The sequence below is a fragment of the Globicephala melas genome, chromosome 1, assembly GCF_963455315.2.
Source record: "Globicephala melas chromosome 1, mGloMel1.2, whole genome shotgun sequence".
Taxonomy (NCBI): domain Eukaryota; kingdom Metazoa; phylum Chordata; class Mammalia; order Artiodactyla; family Delphinidae; genus Globicephala; species Globicephala melas.
The window spans coordinates 173,282,981-173,302,400 of NC_083314.1; the positions used below are offsets into that span (position 1 = coordinate 173,282,981).

Here is a 19,420-nt window from a genome sequence, read left to right on the forward strand (position 1 = left end):
ATAACTTACATACAATAAAAGTCACCAATTTTAAGTGTGTAGTTGGTCCCTTATGCCACTTTGTAGTCAGTTACATCCCTCAAACTCTGCTCCTAGAAACCACTACTCTGCTTTCTGTCACTATTAATTTGCCTTTTCTAGAATTTTATAAAAGTGGAATCATGTAATACATAGTCTTTTGTGTCTGGATTCTTTCACTTAGCATGATTTTTTTTTTCCCTGCCACGTGGCATGTGGGATCTTAGTTCCCCGACCAGGGATCAAACCTGTGCCCCCTGCAGTGGAAGTGTGGAGTCCTAACCAGTGGACCGCCAGGGAAGTCCCATAGCATGATATTTCTGAGATTCATCCATGTTGTTGTGTATACCAGTAGTTCATTCCTTTTTATTGCTGATTATATCATATTCCATTGTATGGGTATACCACAAGTTAATTGGTTGTTTCCGGTTTGGGGCTCTTGTGAATGAGCTTACATAAACATTTGTGTGTAAGTATTTAAATGTATGATTTTATTTTTCTTCGGTACACATCTAGAAGTGGGAGTGCTAAATCATATGTAAAGTGTATTTGTAACTTTATTTTTTTTTTTTTTTTGCGGTACGTGGGCCTCTCACTGCCGCGGCCTCTCCCGCCGCGGAGCACAGGCTCCGGACGCGCAGGCTCAGTGCCCATGGCTCACGGGCCCAGCCGCTCCGCGGCACGCGGGATCCTCCCGGACCGGGGCACGAACCCGCATCCCCTGCATCGGCAGGCGGACCCTCAACCACTGCGCCACCAGGGAAGCCCTGTAACTTTATTTTTTAACATGCCAAAATGAGCTCTGCTTACAGGAAGATGAAATAGACATACTTTTCCTTATTCCTCCTACTAAGTACAAATAAAAACCCTGGACACCATGCATAACACAAACATGAGAAGACTCTGAAAGGCAGAAAGGAGAACCCAGACTAGCTAGGGACCTCAGTACCCAAGGAATGACAGAGGTGAGTTTCCTAAGTTTTCTTTTTCCTTATATATCCCAAACTCAGAGCTGACAAAGCCAGCAACCTGGAAATGCTGACTGACATAGACAGAAAAAGCCCCAACAAAAGCCTGCTTTCTCTAGCCAAAGAACTAGGAAAGGGGCATCCTGGCAAGACAGAAAAGTGTACTCCAGCCAAACGTCGTAGAATAAAAACTGTGGCCTCCCTTACTATCACTCATGCCAGCAAATACTGAGAAAAGAAGGAAGTGGTGCAACAATTTTTCAAGTGCTGAAAGAAAAGAATCATCAACCCAGAATCCTATACCCAGCAAATATGTTCTTCTGGAATGAAGCGGGAATCAAGACATTCTCAGATGAAGAAAAACTACAACTTTGTTGTCAGCAGATCCACACTAAGTGAATAGCTAAAGGAAGTTCTCTAAACAAACAAACAAACAAATAGAAAATGAGGAAAGAGGGAATCTTGGAGCATCAGGAAGGAAGAAAAAACATGGTAGCAGAATACAGGTAAATAAAATAGGTCTTCCTTCCCTTAAGTTTTCGAAATTACATTTGATGGTTGAAGCAAAAATTGTAACACTGATGTGGTTCTAAATGCATGTAGAAGAAATATTTAAGACTACTATAAACAGAGGAGAGTGAAGGAATGGAAAGGGAGTTAAGGTTTCTACACTTAAACTTGTAAAATGATGCCACCAGTTGATTGTTGCTCTAGAGCAATCTTAAAGAGCAATACAGGTACTTCCCTGGTGGCGCAGTGGTTAAGAATCCATCTGCCAATGCAGGGGACATGGGTTTGATCCCTGGTCCGGGAAGATCCCACATGCCATGAAGCAACTAAGCCCATGTACCACAACTACTGGGCCCGAGTTCCACAACTACTGAGCCTGCGTGCCTAGAGCCTGCGAGCCACAACTACTGAAGCCCACATGCCTAGAGCCCATGCTCTGCAACAGGAGAAGCCACCACAGTGAGGAGCCTGTGCACCACAACGAAGAGTAGCCCCCGCTCGCCGCAACTAGAGAAAGCCCGCGCACAGCAACAAAGACCCAACACAGCCAAAAATAAATAAATAAAATAAATAAATTTATATTTAAAAAATCTATACAAAGAGAAATACTCAAAAACACTGTAATTAAATCAGAATATAATTCTTTAAAAAATGTTCAGTTAACCTACAGGAAAGCATAAAAAAAAAAAAAGAAACAAACATAAAACTGAGACTAAGGAATTCCCTGGTGGTCCAGTGATTAAGACTCCATGCTTCCACTGCAGGGTGCCTGGGTTCGATCCTGGTCGGGGAACTAAAGCCATGTGGTGTGGGGGGAAAAAAAAAAGAGAATAAAACAAAACCAAAAATAAAATGTCAGACTTAAGCCCTAACTTGTAAATAATTACATTAATGGTAAGTGGCCTAAATATATCATTTCAAAGACAGAGCTTAGTAGAGTGGGTTTTAAAAAATGACCTTACGGGCTTCCCTGGTGGCGCAGTGGTTGAGAGTCCGCCTGCCGATGCAGGGGACACGGGTTCGTGCCCCGGTCTGGGAAGGTCCCACATGCCGCGGAGCGGCTGGGACTGTGAGCCGTGGCTGCTGAGCCTGCGCGTCCGGAGCCTGTGCTCCGCAACGGGAGAGGCCACAGCAGTGGGGGGCCCGCGTACCGCAAAAAAAAAAAAAAAAAATTGTTATTGGAGAATTCAACACCCGTCTCTTAACAACAGGTAGAACAACTACCAGAAAATCAGCAAGGATATAGAAGAACTCAAAGGAGTCATCAACCAGCAGATCTAATCAACATTTATAGGACACTCCACCTAACAAAAATAGTATCTTGCAAGATGTTGCTACTGAGGGAAACTGGGAAAAGGGAACAAGGTATCTCTTTGTATTATTTGTTACAATGGTATATGAATCTAAAATTTTCTCAAAAATTAAAAAGTTTAATTAAAAAAAGGAATACGTGGGCTTCCCTGGTGGCACAGTGGTTGAGAGTCCGCCTGCCGTTGCAGGGGACACGGGTTTGTGCCCCGGTCCGGGAAGATCCCACATGCTGCGGAGCGGCTGGGCCCGTGAGCCATGGCTGCTGAGCCTGCGCGTCTGGAGCCTGTGCTCCACAACGGGAGAGGCCACAACAGTGAGAGGCCCGCGTACCGCAAAAAAAAAAAAAGGAATACTTGTACTTTTCTTCTCATTTAAACGTACAGCTGACCCTGAACAACGTGGAGGTTAGGGGTGCTGACCCTCCTCACAGTCGAAAATCTGCATATAACTTGTAATCAGCCCTCTGCATATGAGGATCCTCTGTATCCATGGTTCCCTCTTCTGCACCAGAGATTCTACATCCTCAGATTCAACAAACCTTGGATTGTGCAGTATTGTAATATTTACCATTGAAAAAAATCTACGTATAAGTGGACCTGCATAGTTCAAACCTATGTTGTTCAAGGGCCAACTGTAGTCAGAAGGTTATACATATTAACCTTATACTCAAGAGATCTGTATTTAGGATGTACACAACGTAATCTGAGACTTAAAAAATTCTATCTTGATTGATTCAGGCAAAGGTCATCAATAGAGGAAACCATAAGATGAAAGACCCATGGGAACTTTACAGCGGGGGGAACAGGTTGACACCACATGAACCCACTGCTTGCTCTCAGCATTATTAGGAGTGAGTCAACCATGCTGTCTGTGTCTCCCTGATGTGATGCATCAGGAAGTACACAGTACCATTGATGCAGCATTCTTACAAAAAATTTAAAAAAGGTGCGCTAGAATATAATCTAGCCATTAGCACTACCTTCCATTTGACAGAAAGTATGAGGAACAAGTTAAATGAAACTATGACTATGCAAAAAGAATGTGGGACATGCTATAGCACAACTAATAGGTCTCTTCCATAAGCAAATGCATAAAAAGGGGTGAGACTGAAGTTTAAAATAGACTTTTGCAATATAACAACCAAATGTAATGTGTAAACCATGTTTGATCCTAATTCAAGCCAACTGAAACTTTTTTAAAAAACAGGGATATTTGAATATGGATGTGGTATTAAGTGACACAAAAGAATTGTTCATTTTTTTTAGTGTGACAATGGCATTGTAGTTATGTAAGAAATTGCCTGTTATAACACACGCACGCTGAAATATGTTGGCATAAATAGTATCTCCAGCACAACATTGAAGAAAAGGGGTAAGAGCAGATATCATTGACTGGTTACCAATCTTAGGGGGAAAGTTTTTTCACTATTAAATATAATGTCAGCTATATGTTTTTTGTATATGCCCTTTATCAGTTTGGGGAAACTCCCTTTTCTTCTTAGTTTTTTTCTTTTTTTCCCCCCTTCTTTCTTCATGAATAGGTATTGAATTTTGTTAAATGCTTTTTTGGCATCAAAAACCCATGATATGGGTTTTCTTTTTTGGTCAGTATAGTAAACTATATTGATTGATTTTCAAATATAAAGCCCACTGTATTCATGGGATGAAATTCACTGAGAAGTGATGTATTATCCTTTTTATATATCACTGTATTCGCTTGGTCAAAGGTTTTTATATGTAGGTTCATGAAGATTAATGGGGTTTTTGCTGAGTCATACAGTAATTGTATATTTAACTTTATAAAAACTCAGTTATCTGTTTAAAAGTTATCTGTATTGTCTGTCTCAGATAATTGTTTCAGGTGTAAAGTATTCTTTGAGTTTCCATTTTGAATGTGTTTGGACTAAACAAACAATAAACTACTGATATCTGCAGTAAAAATAATAATAATAATAATACTTTCCACCTGAAACTCACTTATCTGACAAAGTCTTTTATATTCATCCTCGCGTTTACCATTTCCAGCACTCTTCACTTTTTGTGTGTGTAAATCCAACTTTTCTTCCGTCTAAAGAATTTTTTAAAATATCTTCTATAGTGAAAGCTGGCTACTATGAATTCTCCCCAACCTTTGTCTGAACGAAGTCTTTGCTTTCCTTTTTGAAAGGTGTTTTCGCTTGGGTATAGGATTCGAGGCTGACAGCTCTTTTCTTTCAATACTTAAATACTGACGCGGGCTGGAGCCTTTGGCAAGTCCTGACGGGAGGACCACAGAGCCGACTTCTGGGGCCGGCAAGGTGGCGGGACACCCCTGAGGGCACCACCCCTGGGCCAAGACATCATTTTAGGACCTTTAGCCCTTAGGAAAGCCCCCTCTGGAAGAACACGTGGACCCCAGGACAGCTCAGGAGGCAAGTCGAGGGAGGTGGGGAGCCGCAGGCGGGAGAGGCGGGGGCGCCGTGCAACCTTTCGCCGTACTTCCCTTGCCCCGCCCCTCCGCGCGCTCCGCCCCCAACGCCGGTGGGCGGGGCCCGACCCCCTCCTTAAAGCGGTGGCCCACCTCGTCGGGGGGCTAGTGCTACGGTCGGCTGCGTTCCAGCGGGCTATCGCAGGCCCCCCGCCGCCGCAGTGTCCCGGCTGCTGTCGCCCCCGCAGGCAGCCTCTGGTCCCCCGGGCCGCCCAGGCACCGTGCTGGGCGCCATGGACATGGGGCGGCCGTGCCCCTCTTCCGGGAGCGCGGCCACACCGATATAGACACGGCCCTAGCGTACGTCCGAGAGCATCCTGGGCGGCCTGGGGCTCCGGCTGGGCGGTGGCGACTGCAGAGGTAATTCCTGGCACCCAGACTCCGTCCCCCTTACCTCCCCCGAGCCATGCACCGGCCGAGGTCAGGACCGACAGCTTCGCCCTCCTGCCGGGGCGCCGACCTCCACTGGCCACCCCGCAACTCTGTGAACACCCCGCTCCTCAGGCCCCGTGCACATCTAGCCCCGGACAGCCGGACAGTGCTTTGTCTTGACTCTTTTCCTCTCCTTTTCCCTCCCCTCAGCAACGTCCCAACCCTGGTCTAGCCTGGAACGACTTGGCTAGCCCCTCTCGGGGGGACTGAAAACCGAGTCTGGCGCTGTGCAGCCCCTGCCTCCTTCTCCTTCCCCGCAGGTGCCGGGTGCGGTCCTGATCTGCAGGAATCCTGCCCTTATGGCCCTGGCACTTCCTGGCATAGGCCCAGATCAGGCTTCGGAACCGGCGGGGATCTGCTTCCTCGTTGCTCTGGGCTGTAGACTGCTGCGTGGAGCTCGGGGTGCGCCGTTCAGTTGGCAGTGCCTCCCGCTTCACCAGGGTGGCCGCGCCTGGGAACCGCAGGAGCTATAGGCAGTAGCTGGGATGGGAGAGTGGGGGTAGTATGGTGTCTAACTGCCCTCTCTGTGCCAGCCTCCGTCCAAGGCCATAGAAGGGAAACTGACACTAACCCACTCCAGGGAAATCAGAGTCTAGAGATGGGAGGGGACACTGAAGAACACTAGGAAAACGGAACGTCAGACCTTGAAGAACTGCTAGTTTTCCAGGGGGAGTAAGAGGAGAAAGGGCATTCCCGGCTGCGCGGGTGGGCAGTGAGTGTGCAAAGGCAATGAGATTTGGCAGTGCTGAGGGTTTTGGAACAGGCAGACCTAGCTAAGTGGAGGGTTTGTGTATGGGGGTAGGGGGACATCTGTCATCAGTCTGATGCCATCTGAAATGTTTATAACGTGCCTCACAGGGACATAGTGAGGGCTCAGCAATGTTAGCTGTTACTGTTAGTAGTAGTAGTAGTAGTAGTAGTAGTATCATTTGCACCATGTACCATCTTTTACTTTGAGGTCCTCGGAGTGAAATGATTCACAGCACAGATCTGAAACAAAACAAGAATGTGCATGCATCTCATATGCTATCTAGATCACCTGACTGCCTGTGACAACTCTGGTCTTCTTTTTTTTTTTTTTAATTTAAATTTTTATTGAAGTCTAGTTGATTTACAATGTTGTGTTAGTTTCAGGTGTACAGCAGTGATTTAGTTATATATGTATAACTAAATATGTATATACATATTCTTTTTCAGATTCCTTTCCATTATAGGTTATTACAAGATACTGAGTATAGTTCCCTGTGCTATACAGTAGGTCCTTGCTGGTTATCTATTTTATATATATTAGTGTGTATATGTTAATCTGAAACTCCTAATTTATCCCAACCCCTTCCCCCTTTGGTAACCATAAGTTTGTTTTCGGTCTGCGAGTCTATTTCTGTTTTTTTTTTTTTTTTTGCGGTACGCGGGCCTCTCACTGTTGTGGCCTCTTCCGTTGCGGAGCACAGGCTCCGGACGTGCGGGCTCAGCGGCCATGGCTCACGGGCCCAGCCACTCAGCGGCATGTGCGATCTTCCCAGACCGGGGCACAAACCCGTGTCCCCTGCATCGGCAGGTGGACTCTCAACCACTGCGCCACCAGGGAAGCCCCGGGCTTTCTCTAGTTGCGGAGAGCGGGGGCTACTCGTCGTCGCGGTGCGCGGGCTTCTCATTGCAGTGGCTTCTCTTGTTGCAGAGCTCGGGCTCTAGGTGCGCAGGCTTCAGTAGTTGTGGCATGTGGGTTCAGTAGTTGTGGCACGTGGGCTCAGCAGTTGTGACTCACGGGCTCTAGAGCACAGGCTCAGTAGTTGTGGCACACGGGCTTAGTTGCTCCACAGCATGTGGGATCATCCCAGACCAGGGCTTGAACCCGTGTCCCCTGCATTGGCAGGTGGCTTCTTAACCACTGCTCCACCAGGGAAGCCCCCACCTGGGATTCTTAATGGGGGTGGGGAGAAAAGTATTTGATTAACTCACTCCTGACTCACACAGGTGGCACAACACCAGCCTTTTCTCAATGGGTTATTTCTCTAATGGAAATATCTTGCCTTTCCTTCCCTGGGGCCCCAGTTGAGGCCTCTTGCTCTCTTTCCTGAATTCCTGCCGCAGCCTCGCCATTTGCCCTGTTTCCAGACCTGTCCCTGAGGTTTTTGTGTGTGCTTCATTCAGCGTCATCTTTCAAAACTGCAAAGCTGACAACTTAGCTCGCTGGCTGAAAAGTGTTCAGAGTCTCCCTGTGGCCCCCTGAAGTCAGATTCTAAGGGGTGCACTCAGGGCCCTTTGTATCCATCTGGTCTGTGGTGGCCCCTTCTCTTGCCTTGTGTGCCCCGTGGACCTGGTGTTCTAGATCCATGGGGTCGCAGGCATGGCTCCTCACACGCCACGTTCTTGCCTCTGGGCGGCCTCTGACTGGCCCCGGAGATTCAGATTCTAAGAAAGCCTTCCCTGAACTCCAGGACTCCTCTCCCACCTTGTGCTTATCCCGGCCTCACTTACTCTATAGTGGCCCCTTAGACTGTGCGTCCTTGATGGCAGGGACCCACTGCTGGCCTTCCTCATCCAGCCCTTAGCGCCAGGCGTGGCACACCCAGTTGTCTGGTAAATAGTCATCGTAATAACATTAGCAGCTCATAATGAGCAAATCTATCAAAGTTCTGATCAATCCTTGGGGCCTCCTGACAAGATATCACTCAATTTACAGCTGAGGGGATTGAGGCTCAGAGAGTTTAAATAACTTGGTTAGGGTCACAGAGCTCGAATTGGCAGAGCTGGGGTGTGAACCCAGGTCTGTCTCTTAACCGTTACACTAGATCCTCTCCAGCGTTTGGTAAACTGACTTGGACTTCCATTTCTCTCCTCCCAAAGTGAAAATCACCACCAAGGCCAATCCGGTGGGTGAAAAGTCTCTGAAACCTGACAGCCTCTGGTCCCAGCTGGAGACGTCACTGAAGTGGATGCAGTGCCCCCGAGTGGACCTCTTTTACCTGCACCTGCCGGACCACGGCACCCCCATGGAAGAGACACTGCGTGCCTGCCACCAGCTGCGCCAGGAGGTGAGGGCGGCCCCCCCAGCTCCTCTCCTTGACCTGTCGTTGCCCAGGAGAGTGGAGGCTCCAGGGCTGTCCCAGAGCAGAGCTGGGGACAGACCCCACTCCCAGGGTCCCCAGCCAGTCTCTCCTTCCTGGTGTTCTGGGCTGCAGTGGGTTCTGACCTTGGCCTCTCCCCCGCAGGGCAAGTTTGTGGAGCTTGGCCTCTCCAACTATGCCGCCTGGGAAGTGGCCGAGATCTGTACCCTGTGCAAGAGCAACAACTGGATCCTGCCCGCCGTGTACCAGGTGAGGCCGGGGCTGCAGAGGCCTCTGTCTCCTGGGTGCCTGCTGATCCCGGGTCCTCGCGGCCCCTCCCACTCCCCCCCAATGTCCCCGCCCACCCCATGCCCTCTGCATAGCAGCCACCTCCCTGCCTCCCCTGCTCACAGCCTGTAGATGGCTCCCAGGTACCCTCAGCCTGGCAAACAGGCGCCTGCTCTCTCCGGCTCTGGCTCCCCTTCCTGCCTGCTTCTCGCTCTGCAGTCAGCCTGGAACACTCCTCCCTGCTCTCCCTGGAAGGAGTGCCCAGGTCTCGCTTAGATGCCTCTTCCTCTGGAAGCCTTTCCTGACAGCCCAGAGGAGCCTGAGATCTCAGGTCCTCCTTTTCTCCTCCTCATTCATTCGGCAAATGTTTGTGCTGCCAGGCAGTGGTCACAGAACTTACTAGTGTGTTACGATTGTCTCTTTGGTTGGTTGAATGTTTGCTAACACTCTACCTCACTATTAAATCTCTGAGCGCAGCCGCTTTGTCCTTTGGCTTGTGGATGGAAATCCAGTATCCAGGCCGTAGGTGGTGCTCAGAAATGTTGGCTGAAGGGATGAATTTTCCTTGGGCGTGAGCCCTCTCCACCAGCGCCATTAAGTATCTGCCTGATTGTTAAGGTCTGAACTTAGGTTCTCCACAGGAAAATTTGGGGTCCCATGCGCCCTCTCCAGCTGGCCCTTCTGCCTGCAGGGCATGTACAACGCCACCACCCAGCAAGTGGAGACAGAGCTCTTCCCCTGCCTCAGGACTGAGGTTCTACGCCTAAAACCCTTTGGCTGGTATGGGGTGTGGGCTGCTGTGGGGACGGGCTCACCCCGGGTGAACGGGTCTTCCTGGCCGTGTTTCTGCTTGTTCCTGACCCTGGGGATGCCTGGTCCCAGACCTGGGAAGCAGGGAGGGGTTTGACAGGAGGCTGGGCTGGGTCCTCCATCCCTCCGGGGTCCCCCACCATCACCCCCACTTCCAGTCCAGAGCAGCCTCTGGGAGCAGTGCCAGGGGATCTGATTACAGCCTTCCCGCAGGGGGCCTGCTGACCGGCAAGTACAAGGATGGGGACAAGGATGGGTAACAACCTGTGGGCCGTTTCTTTGGGACCAATTGGGCAGAGATCTACAGGAATCGGTGAGCTGGGCATGGGCTGCGTCAGGGTGGGAGGTGGCGTGGGTCCCCTTAGTCTGCAATGGGGAGTCCCTGGGGCTGCTTTCTTGGTGGCCAGGACCTCCCTCTGTGCTCAGACCTTTGCCCCTAGATCCCTACCAGCTTTACTGAGAAATTTACCCCTAAAATTTTGCCAGTGTCTCTGGGGAGTGATTGGGGGCCTGGATTGGGAATGTGTAGAGCTCTGGACCTTCCACCAGGCCTGTGAGGCTATGTCTTTTCCCTGGGAAGAGCCTACTCCCTGCCCACAGAGGGAGAAGAAACCTTGGATTGGAACTTGGGATTCCTGGGGCTTGATGCTGGCCTGTCACCTGGGGCAACTGAGTCTAAGTTTTGTAAACTCTTGGCAATAACACTGTCATCAATGTCTAAAGTTATAGTTGAACATCTGTTGGGACTAGCCTTCTTCCCTTTTTTTCATTTTTGCAAGTTTGAAAAAGTTATCAAAGTAATACATGCCCACAGTTAGAAGCAAGCCCTCTTCAAGTCGCACTCCTCCAAGGTGATGCTTTTTAATTCCTACAGTTTTCCTTCCCTCTGGCATTTACTGTGAGATCTCTGATGCATACACTTTACTGCTATTCCTTAATTTATCAAATTTAGACATTATCTGTGGACTGCTGGAAAGTTCCTAACCTTTCAAGATTTATAGAAGCTGAGTCTCCAAGGCTTCAATGCTAGTTTTGTTGAAATGGCCCAGGACTTTTTAAAATTAATTAGTTAATTTATTTTTGACTGCGGTGGGTCTTCGTTGCTGCACGTGGGCTTTCTCTAGTTGTGGCGAGTGGGGGCTACTCTTTGTTGCGGTGCACAGGCTTATCATTGCGGTGGCTTCTCTTGTTGCGGAGCACCGGCTCTAGGTGCACAGGCTCAGTAGTTGTGGCTCACGGGCTCAGTAGTTGTGGCACGTGGGCTCAGTAGTTGTGGCTCATAGGCTCTGGAGTGCAGGCTCAGTAGTTGTGGCACACGGGCTTAGTTGCTCCGCAGCATGAGGGATCTTCCTAGACCAGGGATCGAACCTGTGTCCCCTGCATTGGCAGGCAGATTCTTAACCACCGCACCACCAGGGAAGCCCCCTACCAGGGTTTCTGATTGTCTGGCCAGGTTTAGGAGCCATCGCTCTAAGCAGTGTCTCTCAAGGAGCTCGTCACACCACGAGCGAGCGCTTAGGCCTCACCCCTGGAGGCTCCTGGTTGATAGTTTTCACCTTCTCTGCTCTACTTAGTTGACAGAGCACTGCAGGTCCATCATCTCCTTTACATTTTGCACTCACCACATGGGGCTGGCTCGGGGTGTTTCCTCACTGAGCAGATAAGTGAAGGCAGGTGACTGAGCCAAGGCCAGAGCTGGGACTGGAGCCAGGACTTGTCCTGTCTGTGACCCGGGGCACAAAGGTGTGGTGCTGTGGACACTCCTGGTTCCCAACTTGGGGAGTTGTGTCGTTCGCATCCAGTGAGCATGTTCAATGCAAGGATCCTTGCCCACTGCATCCCCGCTGCTCCTACCACTGGGTTGAAATCACCCCGGGTGAGGGGCCCAGAAATCCACATGCATTCTGCTGCTCAGGGAAACAAAACCTCCATTTGAGATGGTCCCTCAGTGCCTCAGGGACCAGTGACCTGCAGGAATCCCAGTGTCCTGACCCGTGCCACCCTCTCCACTCACCCAGCTTCTGGAAGCACTACTTCGAGGCTGTTGCCTTGGTGGGGAAGGCCTGCAGGCTGCGTATGGCCCCAGTGCCCCCAGCATGACCTCGGCCGCCCTCTGGTGGAGGTACCACCACTCCCAGCTCCAGGTAGGAAGGAGGAAGTGAGAGAGGGCTGCCTGATTATTTCATGATTTCTGGATTATTCCTTTTCCTTTTCTGAAATGTCTCCATGGCCCAGGTCTTTTGGGTGGTATTCCTGTTCTTAGAGAAGTTTATTAAGTGTCACATTACAAACACTACTGGCCCTAGTAAGTATAATTATCCCAACTTTACGTATGAGTAAACTGGCTCAGAGGCCACTTCACCTAACTGTGGGTACATGAGATAGGGCAGAAGCTATGTGTGATGCTGAAACCTACATTTTTTCAGCATTAGCATTTATCTGCCTCTGGCTGCCTGCTCTGCAGAGGCCAACTCCATGTCCCTGGCAGGGCTGCCCTCTCCCTGCCATCCCACTTTCCCAACAACTTCCTCCAACTTGGGCATCACATACTAATGGTGCCTCTTTCTTGAGCCCCTGTTAAGTGCTAGGCCTGAAACAAACTTTATGAAATTTTAGGGAATTCCCTGGCGGTCCAGTGGTTAGGACTCTGCGTTTCCACTGCAGGGGGCATGGATTCGATCCCTGGTTAGGGAACCAAGATCCAGCATGCTGCAAGGCACGGCCAAAAAAAAAACCTCCCACAACCACCCTGCAAAGTAAAGGAAGCCTGAAGCTTAGGGAGGTCACACGACTAACCCAAGCCCTCCAAGCTGCCGAGCAGCAGAGGGGAACTCGGGTCTGCCTGCGTGCGTCTAGGGAAGCAGGGCCGTAGAGCTGTTCGAAGGCAATGTAAGTTCGTGCGGAATAATATAGGGTGTAGACATCGGATTGCAGGTCTTGGCAGGGGCAGGGTGGGAGTGGGTGTGTGTGACTGGAGTCACTGTGGCGCGCTCGTGTGTTGATATCTGGCCGTCTCCCCTTGCAGGGCGTTCAGGGGGACGCAGTCATCCTGGGCATGTCCAGCATGAAGCAGCTAGAACAGAACTTGGTGGCTGCTGAGGGAGAGCCCCTGGAGCCGGCCGTCATGCAGGCCTTTGATCAGGCCTGGCACCTGTCTGCCCATGAATGTCCTAACTACCTCCACCAAGCCTAGTCCTGACTTGGGGTGGCAGAGGACACACTCCACCTATCACCTCTTTTATTCTCTCAACCAGTCAGTTCTGACTTTAAGCTGCTTTACGTAGCTAGTTCTTTCCTCACAGTCCCAGTTCACAAACTGTTTGTTTGTCTCCTATGTTCTTCTTAATACTCCCAGTTGCCTTCATCATGTAAAAAGCCCAGGGCCTCAGGCATTTCCTGTCTGAGTAAAGAGGCACTAACCTGGCGGGAGCCAGGCCCACAGTGAATCTGGTGAATCTGTTTCCTCTGCAGCCTGCAGGCTGTTTCTCGTCCTCCCACAGGCTTGGTGAGAAGGGGGCAGGAGTAGGGATTAGTTTTCAAAGGGCAGAGGCGGTGGGAGGGTCTCCCAGCCTCCTGCCCTGAACCCAGTGTGACCTCTCAACATCGGGGCTGCAGGTGGCCCTCATGCTTCTACACGCGACAGAAAAGAAGAGGGCCATACACCCTGAGGTAGATTTTCTCCCGTTCAGAATTACCTCATTAAATACTTATAAACAGAACAATCTGGGCAAAAACCTACCACCTGAAGCCACCACCCAGAAGCCTAAAACCTCCCAGGATGCAGTGGAATGTTTTTTACATCCATTCAGTTTCGGCAGTGGCTTTATTTTTGCTTTAGCCAACACGTCCTGTCTCCTGGTCATCCACAAGTTTCTCGGCCCTGGTTTTGGGGGTTGCGGGTGGGAAAGAGAATAGAGAGTAGGGGTAGGAGGGCGGCAGGCAGGGTGCCTGTTTTCCTCAAACAAATCCCAGTTTCAAGCCAGGGGCGCCGAGGGCCAGAGGAAAGGAGAAGGCGGTTCCTCTTGTGCTCCCAGGGCCGCCCGGCCAGTGGTCACACAGGAGCCAGTGCTGGAAACTGGCTTGAGGTGAACTAAGAATCCTGGGGGTCCAAACCAAAGCCCAAACCCAAGAGTTTTTTCCTAGAAAAGTCCCTTTTGGAGGAGACACCCTGCTGCCAAAGTTTCATTATTTATAGGATAGCCTGTCCCTGTCACCCTCCCTTGTGTGCATCCACAGCAAAACACACGGCAGCTCCCCCGAGAGGGCTGCAGCAGTCTCACGCCGTCCAGTCCAGACAAGGCTGGAGCAGGCCCGGAGGTCACGTCCCAAGTGCACGTCAGCTGTCATCGTCTTCCTCTGATTCTACTTCCGACTCGGGCGCGCTCTCTGGCAAGTCATCTCCCATCTGCTGGAACCTTCCGGACTCCGCGTCCCACACGTACTTGATGGTCACCTTGAATTCGGCCATTTCATACCTGAAAAGCTTCTGCCAGAGGTGAAGGGACCCAAAGGTCAGGAGGAGCGAGTGGGGTCAGAGGAGTCTGCGGCCCCTCCCGCCGCAGCTGTGGACGCCCGGGGTGGAGGGAACTCACCAGGACACGGGCCTGCTCCGGGGTCAGCACATCACCCTCCTTGCACACCTCGTAGTCGGACAGCAGGGTCACCACACCTACAGAGAAGGGGGCCCCCAGGCAGTTACTCTGGCACAGAGGCCTGTGCAGGGCCAGAGGAACTGGGCCGGCCCCCTGCCCCCAGGCTTCCAGCAGCACCGGGGCAGGGGTTCATCAGTGAGCATTCAGCCGCCCAGGAGGGTTTTTGGGGGGCAGTGACTCCTCCTTCCTTCCTTGCCCTGTAACTGCTGTATTCTAGCTGTAACTTACTGTCCACATTCACCCCAGCTGTCAGGCGGGCGCTGTTAGTCCTGTTTTCACATGAGAAAATGGAGGCCGGTAGAAATTGGGGGTGAGGGGGGAGTTGTCTGGCTTGGAAACCTGCGCTCTCGGCCGCTCGGCTGTGACCTTTCTGCTCTGGGGACGCCCCTGTACCTTTCTTGAGGGCCGTGGGCAGGCCGAGCTGCCTCAGCTGTGGCTCCATGGAGTGCGGGAACTGCTCCAGGGGCCCCGGGTCCAGGCTCACGGTGAAAGTGGCTTTGTTCCCAGCTCGGGCGTAGTCCATCTCCGTGTATTTCGTGAACCACCTGAGGGGAAAGAGAAGTGGCAGGAGGGCAGGTTTCCGCCTGGGCCTCGCCTCACCGCCCTTCCTCCTCGGCTCAGCCTGGAGATGCGAGCCCGGGAGAACAGAGACTCCGTAACGGGATTCCAGGAACCAGGAACCAGGTTTTACTCAGTGCCTCTACTGTACAAAGTCCTGGGCTATTCCCTCCCCGGAGACCTCGCCAACCTTTCCCTTCCCACCGCTCCTCCAGGGCACTTACTCGTTCACTTCCTCCTTAGTGCGATTGGTGAAAAGGAGACCAACTTCACCCCTCAACTTCTTGCTGACCTACAGAACCAAAGTGGGGTGGGGTCGGTCACATTAGAGCAGCGGTTCTCAACTGGGGACCATTTTGCCGGCCCCGCCCCCTCATCTGGCAACACGTGGACATTTTTGGTCACAGCTGGAGGGGGGCAGCACTACTCCCTGGGTCTGGAGGTTAAAGGAGAACCGAGCTTTAAGCCCACCCCGGGCCGCCAGATGGCTGCAGCGTGCATCATGTGACAGCAGCGGAGAAGGCAGCCTGGCCTCCGCCCCTCCCTGTGAGGGCCAGAGACTCACCTGATGCAGATTGTCTTTGTACTCGTCAGATGGGCTTCGACCCAGGGCCACCATCATCACTTTGTTTTTGCCAAAGAACATCCTACAGAGAAAAAGAGGGGTCTGTGAAGGAAGCGCCCCACCCTGCCCTCACTTCAGTGCAAACCAGCTTCAGTCCCCGGAGCCCGAGCCAAGGCCCAGGCTGTTTTGTAGCAGAAGGTGTGGCCAGAGGCTCCACTCTTCCACACAGCCCTGCTCACTTTGTCGCCAGCCCAGGGTCCCTCTCATTATTTTCCTGCACAGACCCTGAAACTCACATTCTGTCTCAGCCCACTGTGAGTGCGTCTGGATATGTGGAAGGGGCCTGTTTAATGGTCTGAACCAGAACGGGTGGGACGTTCCTTAAGGGACCAGACCCCAGGGTTCAGGGACAGTTAAAAAGCGCCCTTCAGCGGGGATGGGGGCGTGGCACTTTGTCCTTATTAAGGCGCCTCCTGTGACGGAGGTCACTGACCGCCCCTGTGCTTTGCAAGCAGCCTGGCCCCTCCGCACTCGGGCCCTTCTCCCACTGCCCGCTCACCGGCTGTGCTTCCAGGCACTGCGGACATCCTTCAGCTTGCTGTTCCTCATGTTGGCCACGGAGAAGACGAAGAGGTACTTGTATGTGTCCACACATTTCCGAAGCTGCAGGACAATTCATGGGGCTCTGGAGTCCAAGGGGCAGCAGGGGTTGGGCAGTACTCTGGCCTCAGGTGGGAAAGAGACTGCTCCAGGTCTCTTACAACTGAGGATGTTTAGCGCCTCTAACCTGGTTGTTTCCTCCTTGCCTCTGCTACTGAAGCCAGGATACTAAGTACAGGGGCTGCCCTGACGCAAAGCAGTTGTGATGGCAAAGTGCGGGGGAGGCTGAGCCACGGGTCAAGAGCCCACCGTCTCCCCAGGTTTCCGACTTACGGTGGCCACCACTGCAACTGACCACTTCTCTTTGTCCAGTAATTGCTGGCGATCTAGAAACCTAGCTACACTAGGAAGTCTCCTGCTTTATGGAAACATGTAAAGTCTTGTCATTTAGTCATAAGGGGAGGCTGCTCATCAGCCCTGCGGCGCCCACGTTGCTGGCTGCAGCCACGATGAAGTGGTCTCAAGGAAAATGGCATCTTCGTGCTGGAGGAAACTCCGCTCTCACCCAGCCTGCAGCCTGATGCAGTGCAGACACTGGCTTGGTGCATTTACCCACACTTGGTAACTCCCTGGCTTTTTTTTACATCGGGCAGACTAACAAATCTCTGCAAGCTTCAGTTACCAGACCGCAAAACAGCGATAACTTCCCCTCGCATCTACCTCACGGGGGTGCTTCACACGTGAAACAGCGCCGTGCAGGGCACAGTAAGGGCTCAATCAAGCTGGAAACCATCACTATGGGAGTTTTTATTGGTGCTGCTGCTGGAGGAGAAAGGGCTGGATCAGCACCTTTTTTTTTTTTCCCCCCAAACAGTATGTTTCCCTGACAAACAGCCCTACACACACGTTTATAAACCAAATACAAGGTCTGGAAAAATAAAAAGAACACGCTCTTACCTCTTCTATCAAGTTCTGTTTCAGTTCTAAGCCTTTCTTGGCGGTTTTGGTGAGGGAGACTAATACAAAGAAGAAAAGGAGGAGATGATGAGAGGCAAATCTGGACGTCGCGGAGACTCTTTCTTCCCCCCTTTGGTAGCCCAGCTGGACCAAGCCAATCTGAGAAAAGGTAGCAAGGCTTTTGTGGACACCACTTCTGGCATGCAAGGCTACTCCCAGGGTCCCCAGAGTGCCTGCTCGCTACTGTTCCCGAGCCTGAAGGTCCCTTCCCACCTTTCCTGTTACTCAGACAAACTAGGTATTCCTTAGCTCCCCTGAGGTGAAGCGAAAACTCCCTACTGAGGTGTGGAGGCTCTGGGGGCCCTGCCAGTGGCTGAGCTAGCTGCTGGCTGAGGCGCGTCCCTGTGCTGCTGTGGTACACAGAGACCATCTGTGGCTGCTCTGGGCTGGGGACTGTATCTCCTCTGCTACACCCTGTCTTGCAGTTTGGACCCATAGATGCAGCAACGCGTCTTTGGGGAAGGACAAGCACCTCTTCTCCAACAACAGCTGGGGCCCAATTTGCCCCTTAACCAGAAGGGTTTGACATTTGCCAGATCTGACCAGGGCTCCCTCCACAGAACCCAATCATTCCACAAACGCTTAACAGAGCATCAAATGCAAAGCCCTGGGTCCTAGGAGGAGGCCGCTTCTTATTCATCCTGCTGGCACTCAGTCAGTCCCTCTTCACGAAGCACACATCTAGAAAGGTAATCACGCCATTCAGAGGCAAGTGCAGCACAGGAGGACAAACAAAATACAGTTGTCCATTTTCCAGTATTTCCACTGCTACAACTGTGGACCTAGCCAGCACCATGCTCTCTTGGATTACTGCTAGTCTCGCTGCTTCCACCCCTGCACACTGCCCCCACCTTCCCTGTCTATTCTCAACAAAGCAATTACGGTGATCTTTTTAAAAGTAAAGTTGAACCCCATCATTCCTCTGCTCGAGCTCTCTCCTCCCGTTTCACCTGCGTGTGAAAGCCAGTTCCTTGCAAAGGTCTTTCAAGCCCCGCACACTCTGCCCAATTCCCTCTCCCTCCTTTTTGCTCACTCTGCCCTGGCCACGCTGGCCTCTTGCCCCAGAACATGTCAAACATGCTCCCGCTTCAGGGCCTTTGCCCTTCGTGTTCCCTCTCCTGGGACCACCACCCTTCCAGGTAACTCCATGGGTTGCTTATTTACTTTCAAGTTCCTGCTCATTTGTCATCTCAACAGAGACCTTCTCTGGCCACACTGCACAAAAGAACATCAACTTCTCTTTCTCTCTTACTCCACGGGACTTACCACTATCTGAATTTACTGATTCGATTTTCGGTACCTTGGGAGGATATACTTCCCATAACTAAAATATTAAGCTTGATGAGGGCTCTAGGCCTTCCTTGTTGTAACTGCTGAATCCTTCGACGCCTAGAGAGTGCCAGGTCCCTCTCTAATTTGTTGAGTGAATGTGCTAGAGAGCCGGAGTGAGAGAGACTCACCATAGTAGAGACAGTCAGGAATACTCTCCTAGGAGGTATCCTACGAACTGCCAACTGAGAAAGAGCCAGCCATACAAAGACCGGGGCACAAGCATGCCAGACAGAAGCAACTTCAAGTACATACTTAGGGATAAACCTGGGTTGACGGGAAGGCGGTAGGGTGGGGGGAGCGCGGAGAGCTAAGACAGATGGGCTGAGGTAGGAAAAGGTGGGCCAAGGCGAGATCGGGCGCGGCCTGGGTGTCCAGAGGCTGTTCCCCGACCAGCCGGCCTTGGACAAACTCTGGAGGCCTGGCAAAGCAGTCTCCGCTCCCTGACCCGACCCGGCTCCAGCCCCCACCCCCGTGCTTCCCCCGCGAAGCCCCTACCGCAGGTGACAGCCAGCCCGCGAATTCCTCACCGGGTCCCAAGACCCCCTTTGCCCACCTTTCTTGTCGCGCTTGGATTTGGGCATCGCGCTGCAGCCACGTGCGGCGGAAGACGGTGCTGCCTATTAGGACCTCGGCGGCGCTGGGGCCTCTGGGACGGCCCTCGGGGGCTGCCCTTGCGCGTGCCTGACCCAATCTGCGCTGAGGCCCGCCTCTCCCTGCCCCGCCGCCGCCTGCGCTCTCCCTCGAGTCTCCAGAGCGACTTCCTGCGCGGGCGGGGGATCCCAGAGTCCTGGACGCCCCACCGAGAGCTCCGCGTGCGGTTCCCAACTCTATGGTTCCGCGGAGGCG

At 51.9% G+C, this 19,420-nt stretch overlaps 1 protein-coding gene and 1 pseudogene across 3 annotated transcripts; one reads left to right on the forward strand and one right to left on the reverse strand.

Annotated features, from left to right (window-relative positions):
* The first annotated feature begins 1,475 nt into the window (after nt 1-1,475).
* On the forward strand, nt 1,476-13,043 carry LOC115867082 (aflatoxin B1 aldehyde reductase member 4-like; annotated as a pseudogene).
* Nucleotides 13,044-13,521: 478 nt separating this feature from the next.
* On the reverse strand, nt 13,522-19,420 carry MRTO4 (MRT4 homolog, ribosome maturation factor). 3 transcript variants are annotated; one of them, XM_030876549.3, is made up of 8 exons: nt 19,128-19,420; nt 17,183-17,241; nt 16,185-16,288; nt 15,626-15,707; nt 15,285-15,352; nt 14,896-15,047; nt 14,443-14,519; nt 13,522-14,336 (listed from the first exon to the last, which is right to left on the reverse strand). In XM_030876549.3, the coding sequence occupies exons 1-8, from the start codon at nt 19,153-19,155 to the stop codon at nt 14,187-14,189; spliced, it is 720 nt and encodes a 239-aa protein (XP_030732409.1). In that variant the 5' UTR covers nt 19,156-19,420; the 3' UTR covers nt 13,522-14,186. The 3 variants fall into 3 exon arrangements, with proteins under 3 accessions (XP_030732409.1, XP_030732419.1, XP_060166333.1); XM_030876559.3 differs by having other exon boundaries at nt 13,523-14,336; nt 16,185-16,310; nt 19,128-19,418; XM_060310350.2 differs by having other exon boundaries at nt 13,523-14,336; nt 19,070-19,140.

Coding starts and splice junctions, on each gene's coding strand:
- MRTO4 (XM_030876549.3), bottom strand. CDS start 19,155: ATGCCCAAATCCAAGCGCGACAAGAAAG. Junction 16,289..17,182: donor AACAGAACTTGATAGAAGAG/GTAAGAGCGTGT, acceptor ATTGTCCTGCAG/CTTCGGAAATGTGTGGACAC. Junction 15,048..15,284: donor ACTAAGGAGGAAGTGAACGA/GTAAGTGCCCTG, acceptor CTTTCCCCTCAG/GTGGTTCACGAAATACACGG.